General features: G+C 47.8%; 8 protein-coding genes across 8 annotated transcripts; 4 read left to right on the top strand and 4 right to left on the bottom strand.

The window, feature by feature from the left end:
- Positions 1–96: 96 nt before the first annotated feature.
- N7483_013028 (Alpha/beta hydrolase fold-1) lies at positions 97–1,287 on the bottom strand (the record flags this gene model as incomplete). Its single annotated transcript, XM_057096455.1, has 6 exons — positions 97–125; positions 187–496; positions 550–745; positions 807–931; positions 1,013–1,052; positions 1,103–1,287. 6 exons carry the CDS (start codon positions 1,285–1,287, stop codon positions 97–99), a joined length of 885 nt encoding a protein of 294 aa, XP_056942426.1.
- Positions 1,288–1,951: 664 nt separating this feature from the next.
- On the bottom strand, positions 1,952–2,806 carry N7483_013027 (uncharacterized protein; the record flags this gene model as incomplete). The annotated part of the gene is made up of 1 exon (XM_057096454.1): positions 1,952–2,806. The coding sequence occupies one exon, from the start codon at positions 2,804–2,806 to the stop codon at positions 1,952–1,954; it is 855 nt and encodes a 284-aa protein (XP_056942425.1).
- Positions 2,807–3,802: 996 nt separating this feature from the next.
- On the bottom strand, positions 3,803–5,561 carry N7483_013026 (uncharacterized protein; the record flags this gene model as incomplete). Its single annotated transcript, XM_057096453.1, has 2 exons — positions 3,803–5,255; positions 5,302–5,561. 2 exons carry the CDS (start codon positions 5,559–5,561, stop codon positions 3,803–3,805), a joined length of 1,713 nt encoding a protein of 570 aa, XP_056942424.1.
- Positions 5,562–6,413: 852 nt separating this feature from the next.
- Positions 6,414–7,583, top strand: N7483_013025 (mandelate racemase/muconate lactonizing enzyme family protein; the record flags this gene model as incomplete). The annotated part of the gene is made up of 1 exon (XM_057096452.1): positions 6,414–7,583. One exon carries the CDS (start codon positions 6,414–6,416, stop codon positions 7,581–7,583), a length of 1,170 nt encoding a protein of 389 aa, XP_056942423.1.
- Positions 7,584–8,105: 522 nt separating this feature from the next.
- N7483_013024 (MFS transporter) lies at positions 8,106–10,272 on the top strand (the record flags this gene model as incomplete). Its single annotated transcript, XM_057096451.1, has 13 exons — positions 8,106–8,311; positions 8,362–8,393; positions 8,446–8,547; positions 8,600–8,665; positions 8,717–8,839; positions 8,886–9,057; positions 9,109–9,157; positions 9,207–9,353; positions 9,407–9,536; positions 9,597–9,640; positions 9,691–9,820; positions 9,881–10,048; positions 10,106–10,272. 13 exons carry the CDS (start codon positions 8,106–8,108, stop codon positions 10,270–10,272), a joined length of 1,536 nt encoding a protein of 511 aa, XP_056942422.1.
- Positions 10,273–10,608: 336 nt separating this feature from the next.
- N7483_013023 (type I polyketide synthase) lies at positions 10,609–19,389 on the bottom strand (the record flags this gene model as incomplete). Its single annotated transcript, XM_057096450.1, has 16 exons — positions 10,609–11,291; positions 11,374–11,545; positions 11,604–11,927; positions 11,989–12,257; positions 12,316–13,812; positions 13,867–13,952; positions 14,008–15,338; positions 15,390–16,802; positions 16,860–17,014; positions 17,090–17,789; positions 17,883–18,124; positions 18,187–18,294; positions 18,359–18,599; positions 18,661–18,823; positions 18,882–18,987; positions 19,047–19,389. The coding sequence occupies 16 exons, from the start codon at positions 19,387–19,389 to the stop codon at positions 10,609–10,611; spliced, it is 7,833 nt and encodes a 2,610-aa protein (XP_056942421.1).
- Positions 19,390–20,040: 651 nt separating this feature from the next.
- Positions 20,041–20,941, top strand: N7483_013022 (uncharacterized protein; the record flags this gene model as incomplete). The annotated part of the gene is made up of 2 exons (XM_057096449.1): positions 20,041–20,179; positions 20,253–20,941. 2 exons carry the CDS (start codon positions 20,041–20,043, stop codon positions 20,939–20,941), a joined length of 828 nt encoding a protein of 275 aa, XP_056942420.1.
- Positions 20,942–21,788: 847 nt separating this feature from the next.
- On the top strand, positions 21,789–23,580 carry N7483_013021 (cytochrome P450; the record flags this gene model as incomplete). Its single annotated transcript, XM_057096448.1, has 5 exons — positions 21,789–22,547; positions 22,609–22,917; positions 22,989–23,099; positions 23,154–23,317; positions 23,400–23,580. The coding sequence occupies 5 exons, from the start codon at positions 21,789–21,791 to the stop codon at positions 23,578–23,580; spliced, it is 1,524 nt and encodes a 507-aa protein (XP_056942419.1).
- Between the last annotated feature and the right edge of the window lie 533 nt (positions 23,581–24,113).

Here is a 24,113-nt window from a genome sequence, read left to right as displayed (position 1 = left end):
AATTGGTTAAAATATTCAAGTTAAACATGAATTCCAAATCTTCTATGCGTATATGACATCTATTTTACACCAACATCCCTCATATCTATACTAGTATTATAACGATTCCATGAACTTTACAACCGCTGCACCAGGATGTTAGTGATGTCGCGCAACATAAATGATGGATTGGATTTGAAGTATTACCTTGTCGGAAAGCCTCTGGGTTCTCAGAAATAAGCCAATGCCCCGCCTCAACATCTGCGATTTCAAGATTGGGGAAAAACTTCTTGGCGCTGGAAACACTCTCTGCACCTCTGACATAGGGCGACTTGGTACCTCGAACAATGAGGGTGGGGCCATTGTACCGAATTCCATCCTCAGGGTTCCAGGGGAAGTCGGCCATGTTATCGAGTGAGTCGCCAATCACAGAGAGAGGCACCCGGAACTGGAGAGTCTTCTTCTCATCCTCGGAACGGACAAGGTTGGTCAACAGGAACTGACGGATAGGAAGCGCCTAGATTATCGATGAGTCTCTGGGTTTGAGCGTGCAGGGAATTAGCTCCATACCTCCTCATAACCTTGAAGAATTTTGTCTGCTTCTGACTGCTTGGTGACTTGTGCTTTTTCCACCTCCTTCATACCGCGGACATACTTATGAAAATCACTTTTCAGCTCCGCCTTTACTGGTGCGTTGTCAACGGGAATCAACGCAGAGACCTTTTCAGGTACACGAAGAGCGACAGTCATGGCAGCTTTAGCACCCCTTCGGTATGTCAGTATTCGAAAGTCCAGCTAGTCATTGGACAAGAGTTGAAAGCACTAACATGGAATGGCCCATGAGAACGCATTTGTCTAGCTTCTGCTGCGCGATGAATTCTTCAACATCTTCGGCCATCACAGTGTAGTTATGCTCTGGGGCATGGAAAGACTGGCCATGGTTGCGAAGGTCCTATATGACTGGTAAGTATACAGGTTCATAATATCTCCAACCCGCTTTCATACGTAGTCAGAAGAGGGCTCATCAACATACCAATGTATAAATCTGGCATTTCAAGTCACGAGCCAAAGCTCTACAGCCAGCTGTTAGTAAGAGTTCACTATTTTTCATAAACTAACGTACTTGCTGATGCTCCGATTGTTCTGCTTGGACCCGAAAAGACCGTGCAGGAACAGAATGGGATCGCGAACGGCCTCCTCCTTTTCGGGACCGTAGACCTGGTAGGACAGCTCCGCCCGGTAGATCCGAGCAGTCGAGAAAGCCCGAAGCCCAGCAAAGCGCCGAGTCGCTGTCCGAGCAAATAACATGATGAAATGTGACAAATTGACTGACAATCAAAGAGAGCACTCATCAATTAATGCCGGGCATCGGGAAACTGATGCTGACTCATCATATCATCGGGCGCGCGATCCATGACGATCGTCGCGACCAGGTCTTCATCATAGTTTCTCCAGCACCTGACGACTACAGATTGATCGATCATGTTGATTTCCAGACCCCTAGTTCCCTGAAATGCTTTTTTTCTCTGCGCGCTGCGTGACGACGACTCCTCTGTCCTTCCTCGATGCCGACCGTTCGCAAATACCCTGATCCAGCCGCTGCTCTCGCACCATGCACTTTCCGAAATAGAAATACGTGAACGCCCTTCAAATCGCAAAGATATGGCTGCCACAGACTTTTCAACACTTGGTCGGTGCAGATGCTAGCGGTAGCCTACCGACCTACTACCGAGGACGCAATTAGGGACCACCATTATGCAGACACCTGCACATGCTATTTGAATCACCAGAAGCTGCTCGTAGTTACCCAATTGCGTCCAGGGGGTATTATACAAGGACAGGAAAGCTTTACATGTTGACGATCTCGGCTTTGCGAACGCAGCGATGTCTTAGTATGATATGCTCCTACTAGCTGTACAAATAGCAACACCACTGTCCTGGCAAAAATGAATATAAAAACACTGCATATTTTCTAATCTAGCGTGTGCCTCCAAAAACTCCAACCTTCCCTACATTCTGTCGCCTTCACACCGACCAATTGCTCGATTTCTTGGGCATCAACAGCATTTTCGAATCTTTCGAGGTCAATGTCTTGAAACTTCCTTCCGGTCACTCCATTAGTATAAAACATAGCTGGCCAGAGAACACCGACACCATCGGCGCCAAGAGCGATTTCATTGGTTTTTAATGCTTCGGTAGCAAGCGTTTGGACCAGATCCTCAAATTCCTCCCTCGGAGCCTCGGGTTGGAACAGTGCTATAGCACACCCACCATCCCCTGCACCTGTGAGCTTCGTCCAGCCAATTTGGGCGTGATCCACAAGCTGGCACACACGCTCAATGCGAGGATGGGAGACCCCAAGTGAGACAAGCAGCCCATGGTTCACCCGGATTAAGGGTCCCAATGCCCTGATGACTTCAGCTTGGTAGTGATCAGTGGGGTATGGAGGAGAAATAATCTCCAGGGCCGCAGCACTAATTTGACCAATACCATCAAGCAGAATTTCTGTAAGTCTTGGATGGTGATCTCTCATGGTAATGACCTTTTGAAGCTGTACAGATGTTGAGCGCGATTGTTGTGTGTCAACAAGAAGCGGCAGCTTCGGAAACCCAGTAAGAGGAGTAACGGAAGCAGGGCCTTCTTCATTCTTTTTAAAAACCACCGCTGCTCCACGTGAAGAAACTGTGTTATCAACTCCGCTTAGACTCCCGTGTATGCACATCTCGCCCACAAATGCCCACTGGTTGATGCGCTCTACCTGTAACATTGCCTCCTCGCATGGCTGGTGAGGATAAGGTCCGGCGAGGCTATGGGTTTGGAGCAGCATAGCAGCACTTAGACAGATGCAAACGCTTGCACTGCTGCCTAGGCCAGCCCCGGTTGGAATGGTGGATCGCAGAGTATAAACGAAACCAGGGCAATTTTCAGAGCCCAGGGAAAGAAAGAGATAGAGGAACGCAGTGGCAGATTTTATATGGATTTTTCGCTGCTCGTCAGGCAGATCCAGGGATACAACTTCGACATGCGGCAAGATGGAATCGAGAAGTTCCTCGTCTAGATAATTGACGGTGGAGTGATAGGACTTCTTCTTGCAAGGTACTTGAAAAGCATCCCATGGAAGTTCGCTGAGCGTCCACGTATGATCTAAGCCAATGTCTTTGAAGTTAAGTCGAACCGTGCGTTTGGATTTGGATAGTGTGGTAACGAGTAAATATGATCATAGAGATATCGCAGCGGCAATAGCTGGCTGGTTATAGACAGCAGCGTGCTCTCCAAAAACAATGACTTTTCCTGGAGCGGACACCATAAATGGTGGAGCCATAGGCCACGAGTCCTTCCTTCTCATCTTGTGATGATCATCCAAGATAGTAATAAGCAAAAGGCTAGCAATGGGAGCGAGATGGTGATTTGAAAAAGAATTGAAGCCTGAACTGGAAGCGTAAGGGATGAGGTATGGACGAATCAGGTGGCTACTTTAACCTGGTGATGTCGTGGCTTTTGACTTTCAAGTTTTGACGAACAAGTCAGCACAGCACGGCAATCCAGGGCGATCTCGGTCTTATTATCAAGGAAATGAGCTGCAGGCTGTGTTCTAGGCGAAAAAAGCATACTGACGCGGTACGGATGCCGGGCGCCGGGAACCATTTACAATTCACAGCGGACTTGGGCCTTATACTGGCGTCTCACCTCTTGAGTCAACTTCAGTAAGATTAATTTTTGAGAGAATATCTACAGGATAGTGATAAGGGAGCAAAGCCGCTTTTCCAGATGATGCAGCAAAATTGACATTGGCTGAGCTAATGAACTTCCAACAAAATAATTTTCAGACTCGTGATTTGATGCGCACTTTAACATCATACGCAGGCCGGAATGTTCCCCAGGTCTTCCTGTGACGTGGTATCAGAAGCTCCTTATCATTGACTGAGGAAATCTCCCACATCGAAATGATCGAAGCAGTAAAAGCCAGGATAGTCTGGTGGGTGAACTTGTTGCTCTTAGGACCGTACAATCCCTCTGCAGTAGGTCCAAGGATTTCCGGGTTGACCTTCTTGGTGCCAGATGAAGCATCTGTAGTGATGAAGCGCAATGGATCGTACTGATCTGGGTTGGAAAAGCGATCTGCATCGTTTTGAAAGACACCATGGGGCATAATAACTTTATTTCCCTTGGAGATCTTGTACGTGTGAGGCTCCATAGCTTCCTCCTTTGACTCCACGAGAGTCAGACCAGATTCTAATTCCCGGTACGATATTCCTGCAGAATGCAGACGGATCGCTTCGTAGTAGCACGCGTTCAGAAGTGGACATGATTCCTCGAGCTTTTCCATATCAAGTTTGATGTTCGGAGGCTCTTCAAATGGGAACCCAGTCTCCTTGCGACTGCGTCGAGTTGCCTCCGCGTATGGTTTCATTTCTTCGCGAATCTCCTTGACTAGCTCCGCATCACTAACGACGTGAATCAAGGTCCAAAATGTCATTTTGATAATGTACTCCATCGACTCCCAGTAAAGGGATAGGATTGCAGCACCACTGGCCCGTGGTGAAAGTTCTAATTTCCGGAAGGCCCGCATTCGCTCCTTGACCAACTCTGACACATCATCAAGATCACGAAGCTCAATGCCTGGGTCGATGCCGTCTTCGCATGCGCAGAAGGCACGGTAAAAGATTGAGAAGATATGAATGAGATTTTCCCGTGCCGCTCGTCCCGCCGAGGCCAAGGGGGAGGGAATCCATCTCGGGGATCCTATGAACAATGAGACGAACCCATCGTCGAAAGTCGACAGCTGAGGGAGTACACTCGGGAATGACTCCATAAAGGACTCGCCCATTAGAGCGACGGTCATATGGTGGCCGATAAAGTTCTGCAAAAGTGCAACGAGATCTGCCTCACAAGCTGACTGGTCTTGCTCCGACAAGACGACGGAACTGTCGCGCTCCCAAGGGAGTTGATCCACGGGACTTCGCGAGAAGCTCACCAGATTTGGGACATTGAACTGGAGCACCTTAGTGATAGCTTCTGATGTACCGCGAAAAAATTTATCCTGGATCATGCCTTTCATAACATCATCAGAAACTTGCTGGTTTTGATTTGCGCGCAGACTAAGTACTAGGCTCCGATCGCCGAATACATTCTGCATGACCTGGTCAAAAATTGACACGCTACGCGTAATTTGCGAAGTGAGAACTGTCTGAATCATGGACGGCGACACCACTGTAGTGTAGGTCTGTCCTCGCAAGAAAACCCCAAACACGGGCTCACCCATCTTCTCTCTCCTCCTAGGATTAGCATTGCTAAAAATAGAAATGGGGTTTGGCACGGTACCGTAATGATTTGAAAAGACCAACATGATCCCAGAGAATTTCAAAGCCAAGTCCTATCCAGGGAAACCAGTAGGGAGTTTGTCTTCCTGAGCGTATCTCTCCTGGATTTGATTTTCGGTGTCCGCTTGCAAGGCCCGTAATCACACGCGTGACGATGCAGGAAGAGAGGCAGACCGCCAAAACTAAGGTCCAGGTCAACTCGGACAGACCGTTTCTTAATATTTGGATCAAACCATAAGCTATGGGGCCGTATGACTCCATATTCTTCGACTTAATGTTGATATCTTCTTGGTGATGGTCAATTTACGGTGGTGAGTCCCTTGCTTACCTCATACGCGGATAGCCTCACGCCCGGGCCCACTCAAAGTTTTCATACATGATACAATAGCAAGTGTCCAGTCATTTTGTACAGTTTAGGGTGATACTACCATAGGTAAAATTACACAAAAAACTGTTTCAAGCTTCAGCCAGATGAACGCATACCAAGGTGAACATGCATATGTGAATATTGTGAACTATGTGCTGATTTGTGTGTACAACTTGGAGGTCCGAGGCAACAACCACATCGGAACCGATCAAATAAATATGCAAAGACCGTCCAGTTGTCCTTTGAAACTTAAATCAGGCACCAGCTTGGAAGTTTCAACTCAAACTTCCTGTTCTTGTCACTTCGACACACATCAAGTTTCACAACCACCAAGATGACCCCGTTGCACTCGTCATGTCACTGAATGTTGTCAGTGTCGCAGTACCAGCAAGTACAGCTCTCACCCCGGCCGGCCGAGGGAAATGATATACTCCGGCGCTCGAAGAAGAGACGACTACCACTCATGATCGATAGGGAAACCAACCCACCGGGTTTCTCATTCTTGCCCAGCTTGTTGGGTAACATAGCACCCCACTTCATCCTATCAATGAGTTCCTAACGAAGGATTGCAAGCCGAACTTGAAGGAGGGGCCGACTCGGAACACCCCACGTCAAAATCCACTATACCCACGATCCGTTTCGGAATCCCATTGTCTATAATCATATATAAAAACATGCAAATGATTTTGATGAAATAGAACATTTACTGTATCGACTACAAGGAGGAATTCGGCCACAATCACAAAATGAAGATCATTTCAATCACTTCCCACATTCTTCGCATCCCGCTCGGCGATAAGGTCTTCTACTCCTCTCAGGCTCGCTTCCCAGAGCGCAATTCATTCCTGGTGAGAATAGAAACCGATACCGGTCTTGTAGGATGGGGAGAAGGCGGTCAATATGGACCCCCTGAACCAGTCGCAGCCGTGATTGACCATGTGCTGGCACCAAAACTTATTGGCCGGGATCCAACCGAGCCAGTCGTGATCTGGGAGCAACTCTACTCTTTCTCAAGGGACTTTGGCCAAAAGGGCACCTATGTCGAGGCTATTAGTGCTATTGACATAGCTTTATGGGATATCAGTGGCAAGGCCGTCGGACTTCCCGTGTCTAAGATGCTCGGCGGTGCATTCCGTAACCGAGTCAAAGCCTACGCGACAGGATGCTACTATCCCGAAAAATACGATGATCTACCACAGGTACTCGAGAACCTCAAGCTTGAGGCATCCCGATACCGCGAGTCCGGCTTTGATGCGCTGAAAGTCAAAATTGGACTCCTTGACATTCATGCCGACGCTGAACGCCTGCGCGTTATCCGCGAGACAGTTGGACCTAATATTGCTATTATGGTAGATGCAAATCACGCATATACCGCCGCAACAGCAATTCAAATGGGGAAACTGATTGAAAAATACGATATCCGCTTCTTCGAGGAACCAGTTATCCCCGAAGACCGAGCAGGATATCATCGAGTTCGTACCGAGAACCCAATCCCAGTTGCGGGCGGCGAAGCCGAGTTCACCCGCTACGGATTTCGAGATTTATTCAGCGAAGGATGCGTGGATATCGCTCAACCGGATTTAACAGTGTGTGGGGGTTTCACAGCCTTCTCTCAGATCCTGGCTCTAGCAAATACCCATGGCATCCTGGTCATACCCCACGTGTGGGGGTCTGGAATTGCACTCGCTGCAGCGCTGCAGGCGTTAGCTATTATTCCTCCCATGCCTCATACGGCTAGTCCGATTCCATTGAGAAATGAGCCCATGGTGGAGTTTGATCGCACGCATAATAGCTTGCGGGATGAGTTGCTGGTTGAGAAATTTCAGCTCGTGGAAGGATACGTGGGGGTGCCGCAGGGTCCTGGGTTGGGTGTTACCATTGATGAGGAGGCACTAAGAAGATTTCAAGCTTGCTGAACGTTAAACCAGCTAATCCGATGCTCTGTGTCGGAAAAAAATGAAATGTTTCCGCGATGTACTACAGTATATTTGCGGAAGCATATCCGAACTTGAACCGCCGGCGTACTGTGTGGATACCCCCACACTAAGCTTTGCGGGGTAGTCCTTGCTAGTACGTAGAGTAGACCCCGACTTTGATGTACTTTCCACCGGCTTCTCGGTAAATTCCTTTTGTGTTAGACTTCCAGGAAGGATGAATGTGGAGCTTGTTTGTTTGTGGGATTATTGGATTAAAGGAACCATTCACAAACATATCCACTTCCGTTCAAGTTCAATGCAGAATGCAGTCAAATCATAAGCAAATGTTTCCTAGCTATATGCTTTTTAAAACTGCCCAGGACTCCACCTGGGCAGATTTGGGAAAGACTCGGATTTATGATACATATGTTTGCTCTTTTCTGCAAGATAGTACTACTACTACCACCACCACTACTATTATTACTGTTGTGTTGTGCTTCTCTCAACTAAGCGTTGACCGAAATGTCTTCTACTCACCAGCCTGCGGGATCTCTTATCGATCTCGCCATAGTCAACCATACAAAAGTGACAACTGAGCATGATGAATCGGTATTGAAAGCCGAAGATCATGCCATTGCGGTTATGCCTGACAGTCTCCGTGGTTTGACTACCGAGGAAAGGAATCAAATTGAGAGACGAGTCGTTAGGAAGATCGATTGCGTCGTACTGTATGTGAGCAGTGATAGTAGATAAGGGTAACAAATGCTGATCATCATAGCCCTATTATTATGGTCCTTTACATCCTTAACTGTGAGCTGCGCTTATGAAGATGCATGATGATTTAAAGCGCTCACAAAGTCAGATATTGACCGACAGAATTTGTCGTCGGCAAAATTGCAGAATATCATGGGAGATTTGAACATGAATGCCGACCAGTTTTCAACGGCTATATCTATCCTATATGGTCTGTGAGCTATGATCCCTTTCTAAAAAGCGATGGCTCATATTGGAGACAGTGGGATACATCCCTTTCCAGATTCCGTCAAACATGATCATGACCAAGATCACTCGACCTGGGCTATGTAAAAACCCACACTTGCTGATGAAATTGTACTTCACTGACATGAGTGTAGATATCTGTGTCGCCGTCGTTATCTGGGGCATTATATCCTCCTGTACAGGAGCCGCCCAGTCCTATGGTGGTCTACTTGGTGTTCGCATTGTTCTTGGAGTCATCGAAGCTGTTTTCTTTCCTGGTATGTCAGTATCCACCCCGATATGATAGCTTCTCATATCGAATAGGTGTGATTTATTACTTGTCTGCATGGTACACTAAGCAGGAGCTTGGGAAACGACTCGCGGCCCTGTACATTGGTCAACAGTTGGGAAGTGCGTTCGGTGGACTCATTGCAGCAGGAGTCCTAAAGCTGAATGGTGTACATGGTATCCAAGGATGGCGCTACTTGTTCATTGTGTAAGTCGCCAAAATTTGCATAATATTATGACTTGGCTAAGTTTTCCGAAGTGAGGGCGTAGCAACGGTTGGTATTGGGCTAATATCTTGTTTCTTCATGGTAAGATGGATCCATGATAGTTGATACTGGTTCAAGCTGACTATATCAGCCCGAATATCCGCATAATGCCCGTCTACTCAAACCAATCGAACGTGACCTTGCTGTTTGGCGTATTGAGCAAGAGAGTGGCGTGGGAGAAGCCCATGAAGAGGTCAGCACTTTACATGGTTTCTTCCTCGCTCTCACTGATATCAAGGTAAAAACTCGATTCGTCCTCATTCCAGGTTCTTGGTCCCCTGATAACTCTAGATTTGGGTACTGGTATTCTGTGTGATCCTATCCCAAGCCTTGAACTCGGCCCTCAACTTTCTTCCTACAATCGTGGACACACTGGGATATGATGAAACTATGACTCTTGTCTTGACTGCCCCGCCCTACCGTATGCCTACATCCATCCGAGTCTTTTTTGTCTGGAATAGTGTCGACTAACGGACAATAGTGTTTGCCTGTTTCTACTTCTACTTCCTCAGCTGGTGGAGCGACGTAAGCTGTTCAACTGAAGATTCAAAAATCCCCATCTAACTCAACCGCAGCGCACCGGGGCTCTATATTGGCCTATAATCCTGTCACTGACACTCGGAGTTGTTGGGTTTGTGGTTTCTTTAGCGACTACCAACCTCGGCGCTCGATACTTCGCCATCATGCTGTTCCCCAGCGCAACCAGTAAGGCGCCTGTTTTGCTTTCTACCCGCTGGATTTATTTGTTAACAGATTTAATTCTAGTCGGACCACAAATCCCTATCTACAAGACCCTCAACCTCCACATGGCTAGGCCATATCCTAAGCGAGCTGCAGGCGTTGCTCTTCTCAATGCTATCGGTGGAACATCAAACGTTTGGGGTAGCTATCTCTGGACAGAAGGGCCCAGGTTCTATCCCGGGTTTGGGATGTGTAAGTGAACATTTGTCCCGTTGAAACTGCCGGTGAGTAATAATTGACTATATACAGGCATCGGTGTCGTCGTGGCCTTTATGTTCACCATAACGGTATATAAGTGGTCTATTTTAAACGAGAACAAGAAGCTCTACGGCGATGAATCCCAAGTAAGGAGGGCAATGAAGGGAGGTGTCACTCAGGAACAGGTGGATATGGGATGGAGATACGAAGGCTACTGAATGTGCTAAGCCTAATTTGTGCAAGGGGTGTCCATTTAACAACAACCCTAGACCGGAACCGGTGACAATTTTATCCGATCTCCTTAGTATTGCAAATGGGCCGCAGCAAAATCTTTGTCCCGCATCCCGTCCCGCAAAATCCCAGGAAGTCCCAGGATATCCCGCTTGCAGTGGGACGGGATCCCGACCCATTTGCAAAGGTCTACCCAAGACGCGTCCAGGGAATGTCAAGTTGTGCAATTTACAGTTCAATCCACAAATTGTCAATTTCTCACATTTCTGACTCAATAATCCTATCTCAGTAGAGAATTCTGCACTAACAACAAATGGCCTATTCTACATGTAGCCCTCAGTGTCCTTGATTGAAGGAGACAATAAGGTCGACTTGGCAGCGATCGCGCCGGCAAGCAATGCTAGCGGCTTGTTGCTCAAGATATCAAAGACCGAGACGTCACTCTTGACCTCCTTAAAAACCCAGGCCCGGATCTCGACGGCAACAAGACTGTCAACGCCATAGGAGTTTGCCGGTCGGCTAGGATCCAAGTCCTCCAATTCCATCATCATAGCTTTAGCCAATTTGCGTACGAGTGCAACACAAACAGCATCTGCTGCATCGGCCATCGTTGTAGCCTCTCGAAGAGCAGCCTCAAGGTCAGCAGCAGAGTCACCACCGCTGCCTCCAGACTGTGCTTGCAACTCCTGGGTGTCAAAGATTCGGAGTGGACCAAAGCGTGCCTCGCTGAACCAGAATGGATCATCGTGTCCGTTCTTCTCCAAGTGCCCTCCAGTAGCAAGTCCAACGACAACTTGAGCTGGCATCTGTCCGGATATGGCGGCTTGGATTACGGCCAGGACTTCTTGCTCGTGGATTCCGATCATCGCGCCTGTTTTGAGATATGACAGGATCTCACCACGCTGGGCTGTGATACCAACTCCAAGTACAACTCCCAGGTTGATGCTCGTTGCCGGATATCCCTGAGCTCGGCGGTGATGAGCCATCGCATCCTGGTATGTGTTTCCTGCAGGCAGTAGTCAGTAATCGTTTCTTTCATTTCTAGATAAATATACGACGGTCGTCATATCTTCGCAAGGAAAACCTACCAGCATTGTAATTGCCTTGTCCCCGAGAACCAACAATGCCTCCAGTCGATGAAAGGCATACGAAAAAATCCATGTCCTTCGGGCACATTTCATGAAGGTTCTTCGTAGTGAGAACTTTAGGCCGGATGGCTGCGTTGAAGTCTTCCAAGGTCATATTCTCGAACAACACGTCCTATACATATTGATTAGACGAATTTAGGCTGGAGGGTCCTTCCGATTGCTCGCCCTACCTGAAGTTGCATCGCACAGTTAATCACTCCCTTGATTGGAGGGAAGTCATTGGCCTCCACGGCATCGAGAACATCTCGAAACTCTTTAGCATCACTAATGTCACAAGCAAATGCGAGTGTGTTTACACCTTGGCCTTGCAGTTCATCAATCAGGCTTTTGGCTTCCGGTTTTGTCGCTCCCGAACGACTTGTGAAGACAAGATGTTTTGCGCCTTGCTTAGACATCCAGGAAGCGATGGAGCGACCGAGACCTCCGAGGCCACCAGGAATCAAATAAGTTCCAGGTTGTGTGAATGAGTAAGCTTTCATCTTCGCTGGCACAATCTAGAATTCAGGTTAGCATTCCACGCTCTCTGAGACCTTGGGCAGAAAATCTTTCACATACCGGCACCAGATTGTCAGGACCAGCTGTGAGAACCATCTTGCCAATATGCTTTCCTGATTGCATGGTTCGGAACGCTTCCTCAATTCGGCTATAATCCATTATTTTCAAAGGCTGCACAGGCCGGATGATTCCTTGCTCTAAAGCATTCATCACATCGCTCATGATGCGACTGAACAGAGGAATGTTGTCTCGATACACTGAGAGCATGTTTACTCCAGCAAATATGATGTTGTCCATGAATGGACTCATATCTATGCCAGTGTTTCCGACTGTGCAGAAAAGTGTTAGCCGCTTCGACAAAGTTCGAGGTGATTATTTTAATCTTACCGATGTCTCTCTTGCCGAGTTCGATGAATCGTCCAAAAGGCGCGACGCAGAGCCATGTCTGACGTAGCGCTTCTCCTGCCAAAGAGTTGAGAACAACGTCAACTCCCTTCTGCTTGGTCATGCGCTTGATGCCTGCAGCAAAGCTGTAATCTCTGCTGTTAAAGATGTGGTCTTCTGGGATACCGTATGTCTCCATCAAGAATTGCTTCTTGGTGTCAGAAGATACCGTGACAAAGATCTCTGCGCCAATATGCTGCGACAAGATAATCGCGGCCTGACCGAGACCACCTGCTGCAGCGTGTATCAATACTGTCTCATCGCGGGCTAATCGAGCGACATAGAACAGTGAGTAATACACGGTGGAATAGACACAAGGAATCGACGCTGCCTCTTCAAAAGAAAGTGAGTCTGGTACCAACTCAAACATCTCTTCGGGATTGCGCAAAAATGTCCTGAAACAGCCGAGTCGGAATGTAATGACCCTGTCACCGGGCCTGTACTTGGTAACAGCATTCCCAACGCGAGTGACTATACCACTACACTCTACACCAAGGTCTGTATCGGCAATCTGGCCCATCGAGATCATGACATCGTGAAAGTTCATGCCGACCGCCTTGACTTCGATTTCAACCTCCCCGTCGGTAAGAGGCTTGACGTACTCATCGTCATCGACAAACTGGAACGTGTCTAGCATGCCTGGCGTCTTTATGGCGAGGGCAAGAGCCCGGCCGGGTTGGTGGAATGGAAGCAATTCTGCCGGTTGATCCGTTTTGCTGGCTTCGAAAATCGCGTTCAAGGTCTTGTTTGGAGTCAATCGAAGAGAATGGATGCGCCCCTCACGAACAGCATATTCCCAGTCCGGACGATCAACGGATTCCACCTCAGCTGTAGAATGCAGCGTTTGCTGGATGGATGTTACATTTTCATCGGCATCAATCGAGGACTCAGGATCAAGATCAAGCGTGATGAGCTGGAAGCTTGGGATTTCAGCTCGGATTGTTCGACTGAGACCAGCAATGAGGTTGGCTCCAGGCTGTGAGCTGTCCATTGCGCCTCCACGTGTGATCCAGAGTGTCTTCTTGGAAGTCAGCAAAACATATTTCACTTCTGCGAAACTGGTCGCATCCACGTCTTGGAGGAATGGAGTCTCGGCCTCCAGGATTGCGATCGATGTTGTATTAGAGAGGTCAGCAGTCGAAGCCTTGCAAAGTGTAATGATTTTGACACTGGACACTTCCGATGACAGCCTAGCGGCTATTTTGGAGGCGACGGCGCCCACTGACGCACTTGCGCTGCAAGGGACTACTAGTGCAATTTCATCGCGAATTTTGGCAATCGGCTGAGGGCTTGCCGTCGACATCATAAGTGAGATGGAGTAATCATCGGTGCTATGGTCGCGGAAACACAGGTCCAGTCCACTGAAGTCATGCTCGCGAAGTTGCGTATCCCATTGCGTTTCAGTAAGTCTTGGGCCCCATTTGCGGCCGTCATTCTCACCTAAGACTAATTAGCAGATTTCTTCAAGATTATGAATGGACAGTTGAACAATACCATTCCACCATCCAGAAAGTGTTCCGAAAATCATGGGCACTCGGGCCAAGGACGTGGTAAGCTCGCCGAGTAGCAAGACGCCGCCCCTGTATCATCTAGTCAATAATGAAACAACTAAAAATCAACAGAAAATGCACTCACGGTCGCAACATTTCCCGACAATGAGCCAAAGTGGCGCTGATCGATCTTGTGGCGTGCAGGACATTGTTCGCAATGACAATGTCATAAGTGCCGGTCGCGACGCCTTGCTGTACAGGGTCCTTCTCAATATCCACGATTTTGTACTCCAAAAATGGAGCCCACTCGTCAAAGTCAGTGGCTGCTGCACTGAAAAACCCACCACTAATATCGGTGAAGGTGTATCGTTCCAGTCTGGAACCTGCCTCTTCTCGCTGACCGAGTGCCGACAAAACCACACTAGTTGTTCCTCCTGTGCCTGCACCAACTTCGAAGATCCTCAAAGGCTTCTTATGAGACTTCATCTGCATATACTTGGCAATGATCGGGTTCCATTTGTTGGTACCCAGCGCATTACGATAGTACTGTGTCAGCAAGTTGTCCTGCATCAACACCTGAAGAGGCTCCAGCTCTCCACGCAAGATCTCGGGAAAGTGAGCGCCCTGGTGACAAAGTAGTTTACCATCAATAGATGCCTCAGAAACTCGCTCAAGAACATCGTCATCAAATTCTTCGGTTGTGTTGAGCCACTCAAATCCGTCCGTTTCGGGTCTTTGGCAATCCAGTAAGCCCTGCTGGCCAAGTTGATACCTATGCATCATGTACTCGTAAAAGAGTCGGTGATGAGGAGAGAAACTTTCAGCATCCAATGCAGAGAATTCACGAATGGTCCGCTTGCAAAGTATGAACGAAGCAAGTTCCAAATCGCGAATCATATCGATGTCGACATCGGGGATGATTGCGCCGTATGGAGCCAGGAACTTTTGAGCCTCGTTCGTACCCAGTTGCTCGATGTCAAGGTCCCATTCAGGATGAGAGCCTAACTTTCGTAGCGACTGTTTGCTGGAACCAGAGCTCGAGGAAAGATCATCCGTCATATTCTCTAGAGAAATGATTCTGCAACCCTCGATCATGACCAGTGGCTTCTCCCAAGTCTCGTCAGATGCAACAATGGTTCCCACGGACTCATTGAAGCCGTAAGGCTTAGATTTGGAATAACCATAAAACCTGGTGCCAGGCGTGGAGCTGATCTTGTTCGAGATGTAGAGACTCTCAATGAACCTTGGAATCTTGGCCTTCTCTAGCTGAACACCAGCGAGTGTGCAAGCCGGAATCACCATCTGGATGAAGTTATCCAACGTCGCGGGATGAATAACATGTGGGTACTCAAAGCCTTCTGGCATGAACTTTCTGGTTTCAGGCACCTCAAGCTCACAGTGCGCCTCATAATCACCTGAGCTAATGTGAACTAGCCCGGTGAAAGTCGGTCCCCACTGAAGACCAAGTTCGGCTAGCTATTGAAGATGTCAGTTTAGAAAGATCTGGAAAACAATGTTGTCACTTACGGCAGCGTAGACTTGACGTGGGTCATCAGGTTTGAAGCCTGCGTTGTATAGCCTCTTGTATTCTTCACGATGCTGAAGCGCCAGAGATGCATCTTCGTTGTGGAAAATCCGATTATGCTCCGATACGTATTTGACAGCGATAAGACCTGTGCAGTGCTGCGTCCAGACACCCTGGCGACTCCTGCACGAGATGGTAAACTCATTCCAGGAGGCATCAGGCAATCGAGTTCCAGACCTTCGCGGTCTAAATTGAATTTTAGTCTCAGTGGGAGTATCCGCCGCAAGCACCATTGCCTTTCCGACAGAGACGTCCCGGATCTGGAATCCGTCAATTTCTTTACACTCGTCCGCAATTTGGCGCGCAGCCTCGATCGCCATGACCATCATTCCTGAGAGAGGATACAAAATTGTGCCTTGGACTTTGTGATGCTCAATCCATGGTGCTTCTGAAACTCGCAAGTAATTTGCCCAGCAAGGCTCAGTATCGGTGGAATGCTCGGTGCGCACTCCCACAAGATCGAAACGTGGCAACTTACGGTGTCGAAAAGCTGCTGAGAGTGCCGACTCATACCAATATCGTGTAGAATGATTCCACGAAAATGGTGGCAGATCTATCAGCATATGAACATTCGCGTCGGGTTTTGTCATCTCCTGGTTCACTTTGATAAGATCAACAGGACAGTTCCGCTGAGCTAGCTTTCCTACCGCGTCGAGACAGGTTCGAACAGCATTGTTATTCCGAACTAGTACGGACGTATAAGCGACTTCTCGCTTCAATGTGTCTCTGTTCGCATCCAAAATCTGCTTAAGCGGGCCTTGAAGTGCGGAATGAGGTCCTATTTCCACAAGAACATTCACGAACTGAGCTTTTCCGGCCGTGCGCCGCTTGCTCAGATTGAACTCGAGCACCTTTTGCATAGCTTGACTGAATCTCACTGGATTGACCATGTTGGATTTCCAATAATCAGCGTTCGCAAGAGTTTCGTTGTCAACAATTCCACCAGTGACGGAAGAGAACATCGTGGCGACTGGCTGGCTAGAAAGACCCTCCGGATGAATATCGGCAAGCGCCTCGAGGTAAGCCTCTTCCAAGTCTTTCATGTGTGGAGAGTGGTATGCTGTCTTGACGGCAAGTCTCCTATTGAAGATTTTCTCGGCGTCTAAGAGGTCTTGAATATGGGCTATCGCTGTTATGTCCCCAGACAAGGTGACGCTGGAGGGACTGTTGATACAGGCAACGACGGCTTCACCGCTGCCCTGTGGTACCTGTGCAATGAAGGGAAGCACTTCATCCTCTCCTAGGCCAACAGCAAGCATAGCTCCCTCCTGAGTGAGAGTGCTTGACAGGCGGCCTCGATGGTAAGCGATACTCCACGCTTGGGAACGTGAGATAGCACCTTTCGCGTATGCGGCCTATTGAAATCATGATTAGTATCACTTGATGAAGCGAGCTATAAGTTGGGTCCTTACCGCGATTTCTCCACTTGAATGACCAACCACTACAGAGGGTGTGATATTCCATTCCCGTAGTAGATCAACAAGCGCAATTTGCAACGCCGTACAGGCTGGCTGACTGACCGCAGATTCGTTCAATCTGAAACCCTCCTTTGGCGAGGTGAGCTCAGCTAAAGTACCAGTCAGTACGCATTCTTATTTTGAATATTCCATCAAGCTGCTCGATTGCCTTTGAAGATACATACCAAAGAGATCCCATTCGCTTCCAAGTTCCTTCAAATATTTTGTTGCATCCATGATACTTTCTTCAAAGCGTCGATACGCTAGAAGCTCGGAACCCATCTGAAACCACTGTGCACCTTGACCCGTGAATACAAAGCACAATACGGGAGGTTGAGAGGACCTCAGCGGCTTCGAGTAAGAAGTGCTGGTCAATGATGATGGAAGTTCCGCTGCAGTCGACGCTACCGTGTAGGCCTTCCAGGGGAAGCGACTGCGACCCATGGAAAGGGTGTAGGCAAGATTGGTGAGAAGGGTAGAGCTTAATTCATCTTGATTGGATAGATATTCCTGCAATTGTGTTGCAGTCCGATCAATTCCAGCCTGCTCATGAGATGTCCACATTAGTAACTTAGGGATTGTCGCGGAAGGTGAAAGTTCTAATTCGAAGCCCTCATGCTCTGATCCTGGTGTCAATTGCTCATTTTCTTTCACGGAAGAGGCAGTGCTCGCGCTACCACTCAGGCCATCAAAGCTCGCGCTGTCGCCTTTATCTACAACGCCGGGTAGTTCAGTCGTAACATGGAATCCGTCCAGGGAACGAGATGTCAGGTAGTGGTAGGCGTCGTCTAGTACACAGTGCGCGTTGGTGCCACCATATCCAAATGAATTGACGCTTGCTCGGCGCAAACCTGTTGTGGGCCATGGCTGAAGCTCTGTGGGAACCTAATATTGTTTATATGTATGTTAGTGCATCTTGATTCCAAAAAGTGAATGGACCCCGCATCCTTCAAAGATATAGAAGAGATGTCTACTAACCTCTAGACCCCATTTAACCAGTGGAATTCGATGATTGGCTTTCTCAAACCACAAGTTGGGAGGAATAAGTCCCTTCTCTAGGACATATACAGCCTTAATGAGACCAGCCAGACCACTGGCACCCTCCATGTGCCCAATGTTTGTTTTGATAGATCCAACAAGAAGCGGGCTATCTTTGGAACGACTGGCCCCAATAGTGGCCCCAATTGCCGCACATTCGAGTGGATCACCAGATGGTGTACCTGATGGCAATATTTTGTGAGAAGATCCGAGTCAATCTTTTCTTACCGTTTTTCGAGCTTACCTGTTCCGTGTGCCTCAAAATATCCGGTTTGGTCAAAAGACAGACCGGCCGCTGCGTATGTGGATCTGATGAGGTCCTCTTGTGCCTGGGCGGAGGGCAGGGTGATTCCTAAATAACAGTGAGTAAACCCAACTTGTTTGATTTTGATAAGGATTGGCATAATTAAGAGTACCTGGTGTTTTTCCATCTTGATTCACACCAGTGCCTCTGATCACAGCTCGGATAGTGTTCCCGTCCTTGATAGCATCGGCAAGAGGCTTCACAAGAACAACCGCGGCTCCTTCGCCTCGGGCGTATCCATTGGCCTTGTGATCGAAAGACTGAGACTTGCTATCTGGGCTCAGAAAATGTAAGGATGTCATAGCCGTTTGCATCTCAGGCATCAGAATCAAATTTGTGCCTCCGACCATGGCCTAATTTAATCAGCATGATAATTGATTCATGGGATTCCCTGTCGGGTACAAGGTCACTTACGCATTTTGTTTCACCAGTTCGGATGCTTTGACACGCCAGATGCAGTGCCACTAAAGAGGAGGAGCAAGCAGTGTCTAAGCTCAAACTGGGGCCTTTGAGGTCAAAAAACCAGGATATCCTGTTGGAAATCATGGCGGAGCCGTTTCCAGTGCCTTCGTACATCCTATCAAAAGACAAGTGTTAGCAAAGGTGTATTTTAATTCAATTTGATAGCATCTCACGGGATATCTTCCGCATCATGTCCACGGAGTGTAGCATAATCTCGGGTAAAAGAAGCCATGTAACAAGCCATGGAGGATCCGAGAACATCTTCCATTCGCATTCCACCTGAATAAATATCAGTATTTATTTCATCTGCTATCGAATTGTAAGAGCGCGAGTGATACCATTCTCAAGAGCCTCATATGCTACCTCAAGAGCAAGCCTCTGTTGTGGGTCCATAGCATGTGCCTCCTTGGCTGTGATTGAGAAAAACGGGGCGTCAAATAGGGCAACATCATCCTTGAGAAAGTGCCCTCCTCTCACATTCATCGTTCCCTGGCGCTCTGCATGGGGATGATAGAATGCATCAATGTTAAAGCGGTCCTTAGGAACTTCAGTCAAAGCACTTCGACCATTGGAGACCATATCCCACAGTCGGCTGGGGTTGGTAGCTTCGCCCGGGAACCTGCCTCCAATGCCAACGATGGCAATGGGCATGGAGCTATCTGATTCTTGGATATGTTCCATGCTGGAGTTTTTTGGACTGATACTCTTTGAATTAATGTTGATGGAGTCTTTCAATATGAAGTTTGGATTGAAAGATGTAGAGATAGGTATGGTTAGAACGTGGCTTTCATTGGGGATTTGACCTTATAATTATCTGCCCAGAAAAAGCACCTTTAGCAATAATGATGGAGCACCCATGAGCCTTGAGATGGCCCCAAATTCGGAGCGGGTTTCATCGAGCCGAAACATGAATGTCATTTCGGGCAAATTTATTGGAACGAATGTATTCTGCCTTTAGTTCAATCCGCCACCGCGGGTCAACAGCTGCGAGCTCCACATGGGACGAGATATGCGTCACCTGCATATTCTTACTGCATGGAAATAGCTCCCGCACGGGTCCCAGCATCCATAGGTGTATTTTGATTCCTTAGTGTCTCGAAGGATTTGGCCCCCGGGGCGCGCGCGACTCGACGCGAGATAGCCTCCACTTCTCTTCTGAGCCACCGGTCCGCAGTTCCCCGCCATTCTCCGCGCATGGAAGATTCAGCTGAGCAAGGGAAATCTTACTGCGTGTCAATTGTTGCCTATTGAGCTGATCTCAACTCAGAGAAATTTGATCACAGAACCTCTTGCGTCGCGTCCCCCGTTTTGCAACATCATTCAAACCTCACAATGCGTTTTCTTTGTCTACATGGCCATGGCACAAATTCGCGAATCCTCGAGACGCAGCTGGAGCCATTGAGAGCTCACTTGCCTAGTGACTGGGAATTTGAATTCTTGGATGGGGAAATGAGCGCATCACCACCTCCTGGTAGGAGTTTGACTTGACCTCTACAATTCAATCTCAAAATATATTGCTGACTCTTCCACTCTCAATCTACTAGGAATTGATCAAATATTTCCGGGACCATATCTTTGCTACCACGGTGAACCGGTTCCTGAGGATGTGTGGAATGCGTACAATCTTATCATGGAGGTAGTACAGGAAGAGGGTCCATTCGACGGTGTTATCGCATTCTCACAAGGTGCCGGAGTGGCTTCTACTATCATTGCCCACGAGGCAAAAACTAACCCTGAGATGGAGCTTTTTAAGGTTGCTGTGTTCCTTTGTGCCACGATGCCTTTCGATCTTGAAGCCGGGACCCTGAAACTATCATATAATGGACATGTGGACAATCTTGAAGCGGAGTATCAACCACCAGAAAATGAAGAAAATTCGAAGGGTGACGAAGCCATAAATTGGCTACAAGATTGTAGAGCCGCTGGTGTTATCCAAGAATTCCAGGCCAGAAGAACGGATGTCCTCAGTTCAGGACGAGAGAGCATAGATGTCTTGCTCCGCTATCATCCATCCGTCAATGATGTGAAGATTACCATTCCAACAGTTCATCTAATTGGCGAAAAGGACGAGTTCGCAGATCAAGGCCGGAGTCTGGCTGGGATATGCGACTCTAAGCTCGCGCGAGTTGTGACACATGAAGGTGGTCATCAGCTACCCAGGGATCCACGCACTCTTGCCAAGACTGCAGAGGCGATTCAATGGGCAGTTGACCGAGCCCTTTATCTTAACTAAAGTGGAAGAATACAAAGGTCACATTTTGGGGTCGCGTTACGGTCTCGGTTTTGTGGACATAATCTTTAATCTTACGAAATTTTTGTGAACATGGAAGCCTATTCTGGATAAGAAACTATCGTAAAAATCATGATTAGAATGTTCACTCTTACAGGATTTATTCAGAGAATCGGGCAGATGGAACAATCATGCGATGATGAGATCCTTAGGAGCCTTGCGATATCACCCCTCGCACTAAGTGGACGTGGATGGTCCAGATTCTGCTGGGAAGAGTTAGATACACGTGGGTGTCAATGAAAAGCCCCCGCTTAGCATAAGCACTAATTTAGACCTGAAAGACAATGGAGTTTACTAAGAAACATCCCGCTCATCAATTCGTGATTGGTACATTCAACTTCTCCCAGCCTGCGGGATTGATCCTCCGCCCCCAAAACCCGACGGTTGACCAGTGGACCTTTTGAAGAGTGCGAAGGACCAATATAATTTCCACGCTAATTTAAGTAGCTTCACACGCCACTCTTCTTACTAATCAACGTAATTAGGCGCACCGATTTGTTCACATCTGTTTTCTCGGTGTCAGTTGCAGAGCTCGTAAGATAAGGCCTCCGGAGCTTGGACTGGGGCTTACATGCCGGTGCGGAATAGCGCATGCCGAGGTGGGGAGCGCCGGGCTCTCCAGTAGTGGGCATTAAGCTAGTTTCAAGGTTGGCTAGGATATTGGGTCTAATATTGCATCCATCAAACCTCCCGTGTTGTGCATTTCAACTTTCAATGTTTGCTTTTCAACCATATTGATTGGCACTTGTTTCACTTCCAACTCGGACCTAGACACCACATATTTCTCATCATGACCGCTGATTTTGTTGTGTGGTCTGGGATGCTGGTAGCTCTTTGGGTGTTTACCACTGCATTATACAGACTTACCTTACATCCGTTATCACATATTCCAGGGCCCAAGCTGGCGGCTATAACGCAGCTATACCAGACCTTCTACTGTTATTATGGAAACAAAAGTCGTTTCTACCAAAAGATCGACGATCTACATGCCCAATATGGTCCGGTGGTCCGCATCACACCAAATGAAGTTTCTCTGAATGACCCAGAGAACTATAGCAGGATATACCATGTCGGCTCAAAGTACTGGAAGGCACCCGACTACTACCGCGTCTTTGGTGCGCCCGCTGCTTTTTTCACCACTGTGGAGAACCGACTTCATTCTCTCCGACGCGCCCCGCTAAATACATTCTTCTCTCGCAAGAGTGTCATCAATTTGGAGCCTGTGGTACAAGATAAGGCTCGCCTCCTTATTGACAGGCTAAAAAATGGTCTGGACGATGGAAATGATGGTTCTGGGGTTGTGGAGCTCCACGATCTCTTCAGTGCTCTGAGTATTGATGTAGCCAGCGATTACTCATTCCACAACTGCTATGGCCTCCTGAGTGCAGAGGGCTATGGAAACGACTTTTCTTCTATGGTACGGGGAGTGTTGAAATCATTTTGGTTCTTCATGCAGTTCGAAACTGTAGAAAACTTGGCATTGCGGCTTCCACCTTGGGTCTCATCGAACTTCAGTCCGGCACTCAAAAGATACAATGCCATGGTTGAGGTGAATCATCCAATAGTATACTACTTGATAAATATTCTGGGCTCTTACTAATATCCCGTAGGGAACACGACAAAATGTGCAAGAAGTCAAGAATCAAGTTGACAGTAGGCATGAGAAGCCCCTTCGGAGATCTATCTTCCATGAGCTCTTGGAGTCGGATAATCCGCCCGGTGTTGAGGACATGACAGACATCGCGTTAACCATCATCGTAGCGGCAGCTGCCGCAACTGGTAATGCATTGTCTATCATGGCCTTTTACGTTATCAATGATACCAATATTTATCAAAAGCTACGTGCTGAGCTCATACAAGCTTTCCCAGAAGATCAGTCCAAAATGAGCTGGTCTACACTGGAGAAGCTCCCATACCTGGTAAAAGATCCTGAAAACAGTGACGATCACACTTTTGTTTATTTGATTATCATGCTGACGTCAAATTTCAGGCTGCTGTTGTGAAGGAAAGTCTGCGTCTGTCCTATGGAGTCATTGGAAGGTTGCCTCGTATTGTTCCAGAACCTGGTGCTGAATTCAATGGCTACTTCATTCCAGGGGGTGTAAGTTCGAACTGCAATTTTGGTCCTCTTGGAATCCTCTAACACACACATCAGTGCACTGTAGGCATTTCAAGCTGGACTATGCATCGTAGTCCAGCTATTTTTCCCGAGCCGGACAAATTTGATCCAACTCGCTGGCTGGACCCAGCAGAGTCAAACCGACTGCAGCGATACTTGGTATCATTCGGAAAAGACAGTCGTCAATGTATTGGGATGCCGTAAGTTAAGATGCCGCTTCTCTTCCAAGGTTGGGATCTAACTTGAACTTGAAGATTATGAACTGACGTTTCTCCATTTCAGACTAGCGTATTGTGAGTTATATGTTACCGCTGCGGCGCTGTTCCGCGCATTCGGTGATCTGGAAATTGTTGATACACAGATTAGTGATCTCGTGTTCGACGACTACTTTTCCGGTTATCATCCGGAAAATGCAACACCATTACGAATCTCCCGGCGGAATAAAACACTGGAGGATAATTGAAGTTGCGGCAGGATTCGATGGACCAAGCCCCGGCGGGACCTCGACCTACACATGGCCCCATCTTCCACCTTCGCTTCCTCAAACTCGATTCATATTTCTTCCTACGTTAGCTCCATACTGCAAAGTTAGCGCCAGAATACGATCCAAATTCTCCTAACCTGGGGGCCAGAATCACTTGAAATACGTGCGGAATAGGCATGCATGTCCTCCGTATCAGCTAACTAAAGTACGGTCGGAATCCTTTGGGGAGTAAAATTTGAATTGGCTGTGTACTGCTACTAGTAAGTTAACTGATTATTTTCTTAAACTGGTTCCAGTGTCGTCTAATTGTAATAATAATGATGGATCAACTTCAGCCTTTTTACTCCGTAATAGCCATCCTTCCACTTTGGATGCGGCCCCAGTAGAGATCTTGAATAGTTACAATGAATTGGAAGCCTTAATTGCCACATCTTGGAATACACGTACGCAGTATTGATTTTGACTTTCCACAGGGGAATGTTAGGCATCCGCGGCAGGATGCGGGCCGTCAA

The sequence above is a fragment of the Penicillium malachiteum genome (assembly GCF_028827825.1).
Source record: "Penicillium malachiteum strain IBT 17515 chromosome Unknown utg000005l:1.0-9002435.0:326005.0-9005861.0, whole genome shotgun sequence".
Taxonomy (NCBI): Eukaryota; Fungi; Ascomycota; class Eurotiomycetes; order Eurotiales; family Aspergillaceae; genus Penicillium; species Penicillium malachiteum.
This window is presented reverse-complemented; position numbering and strand designations above follow the sequence as displayed.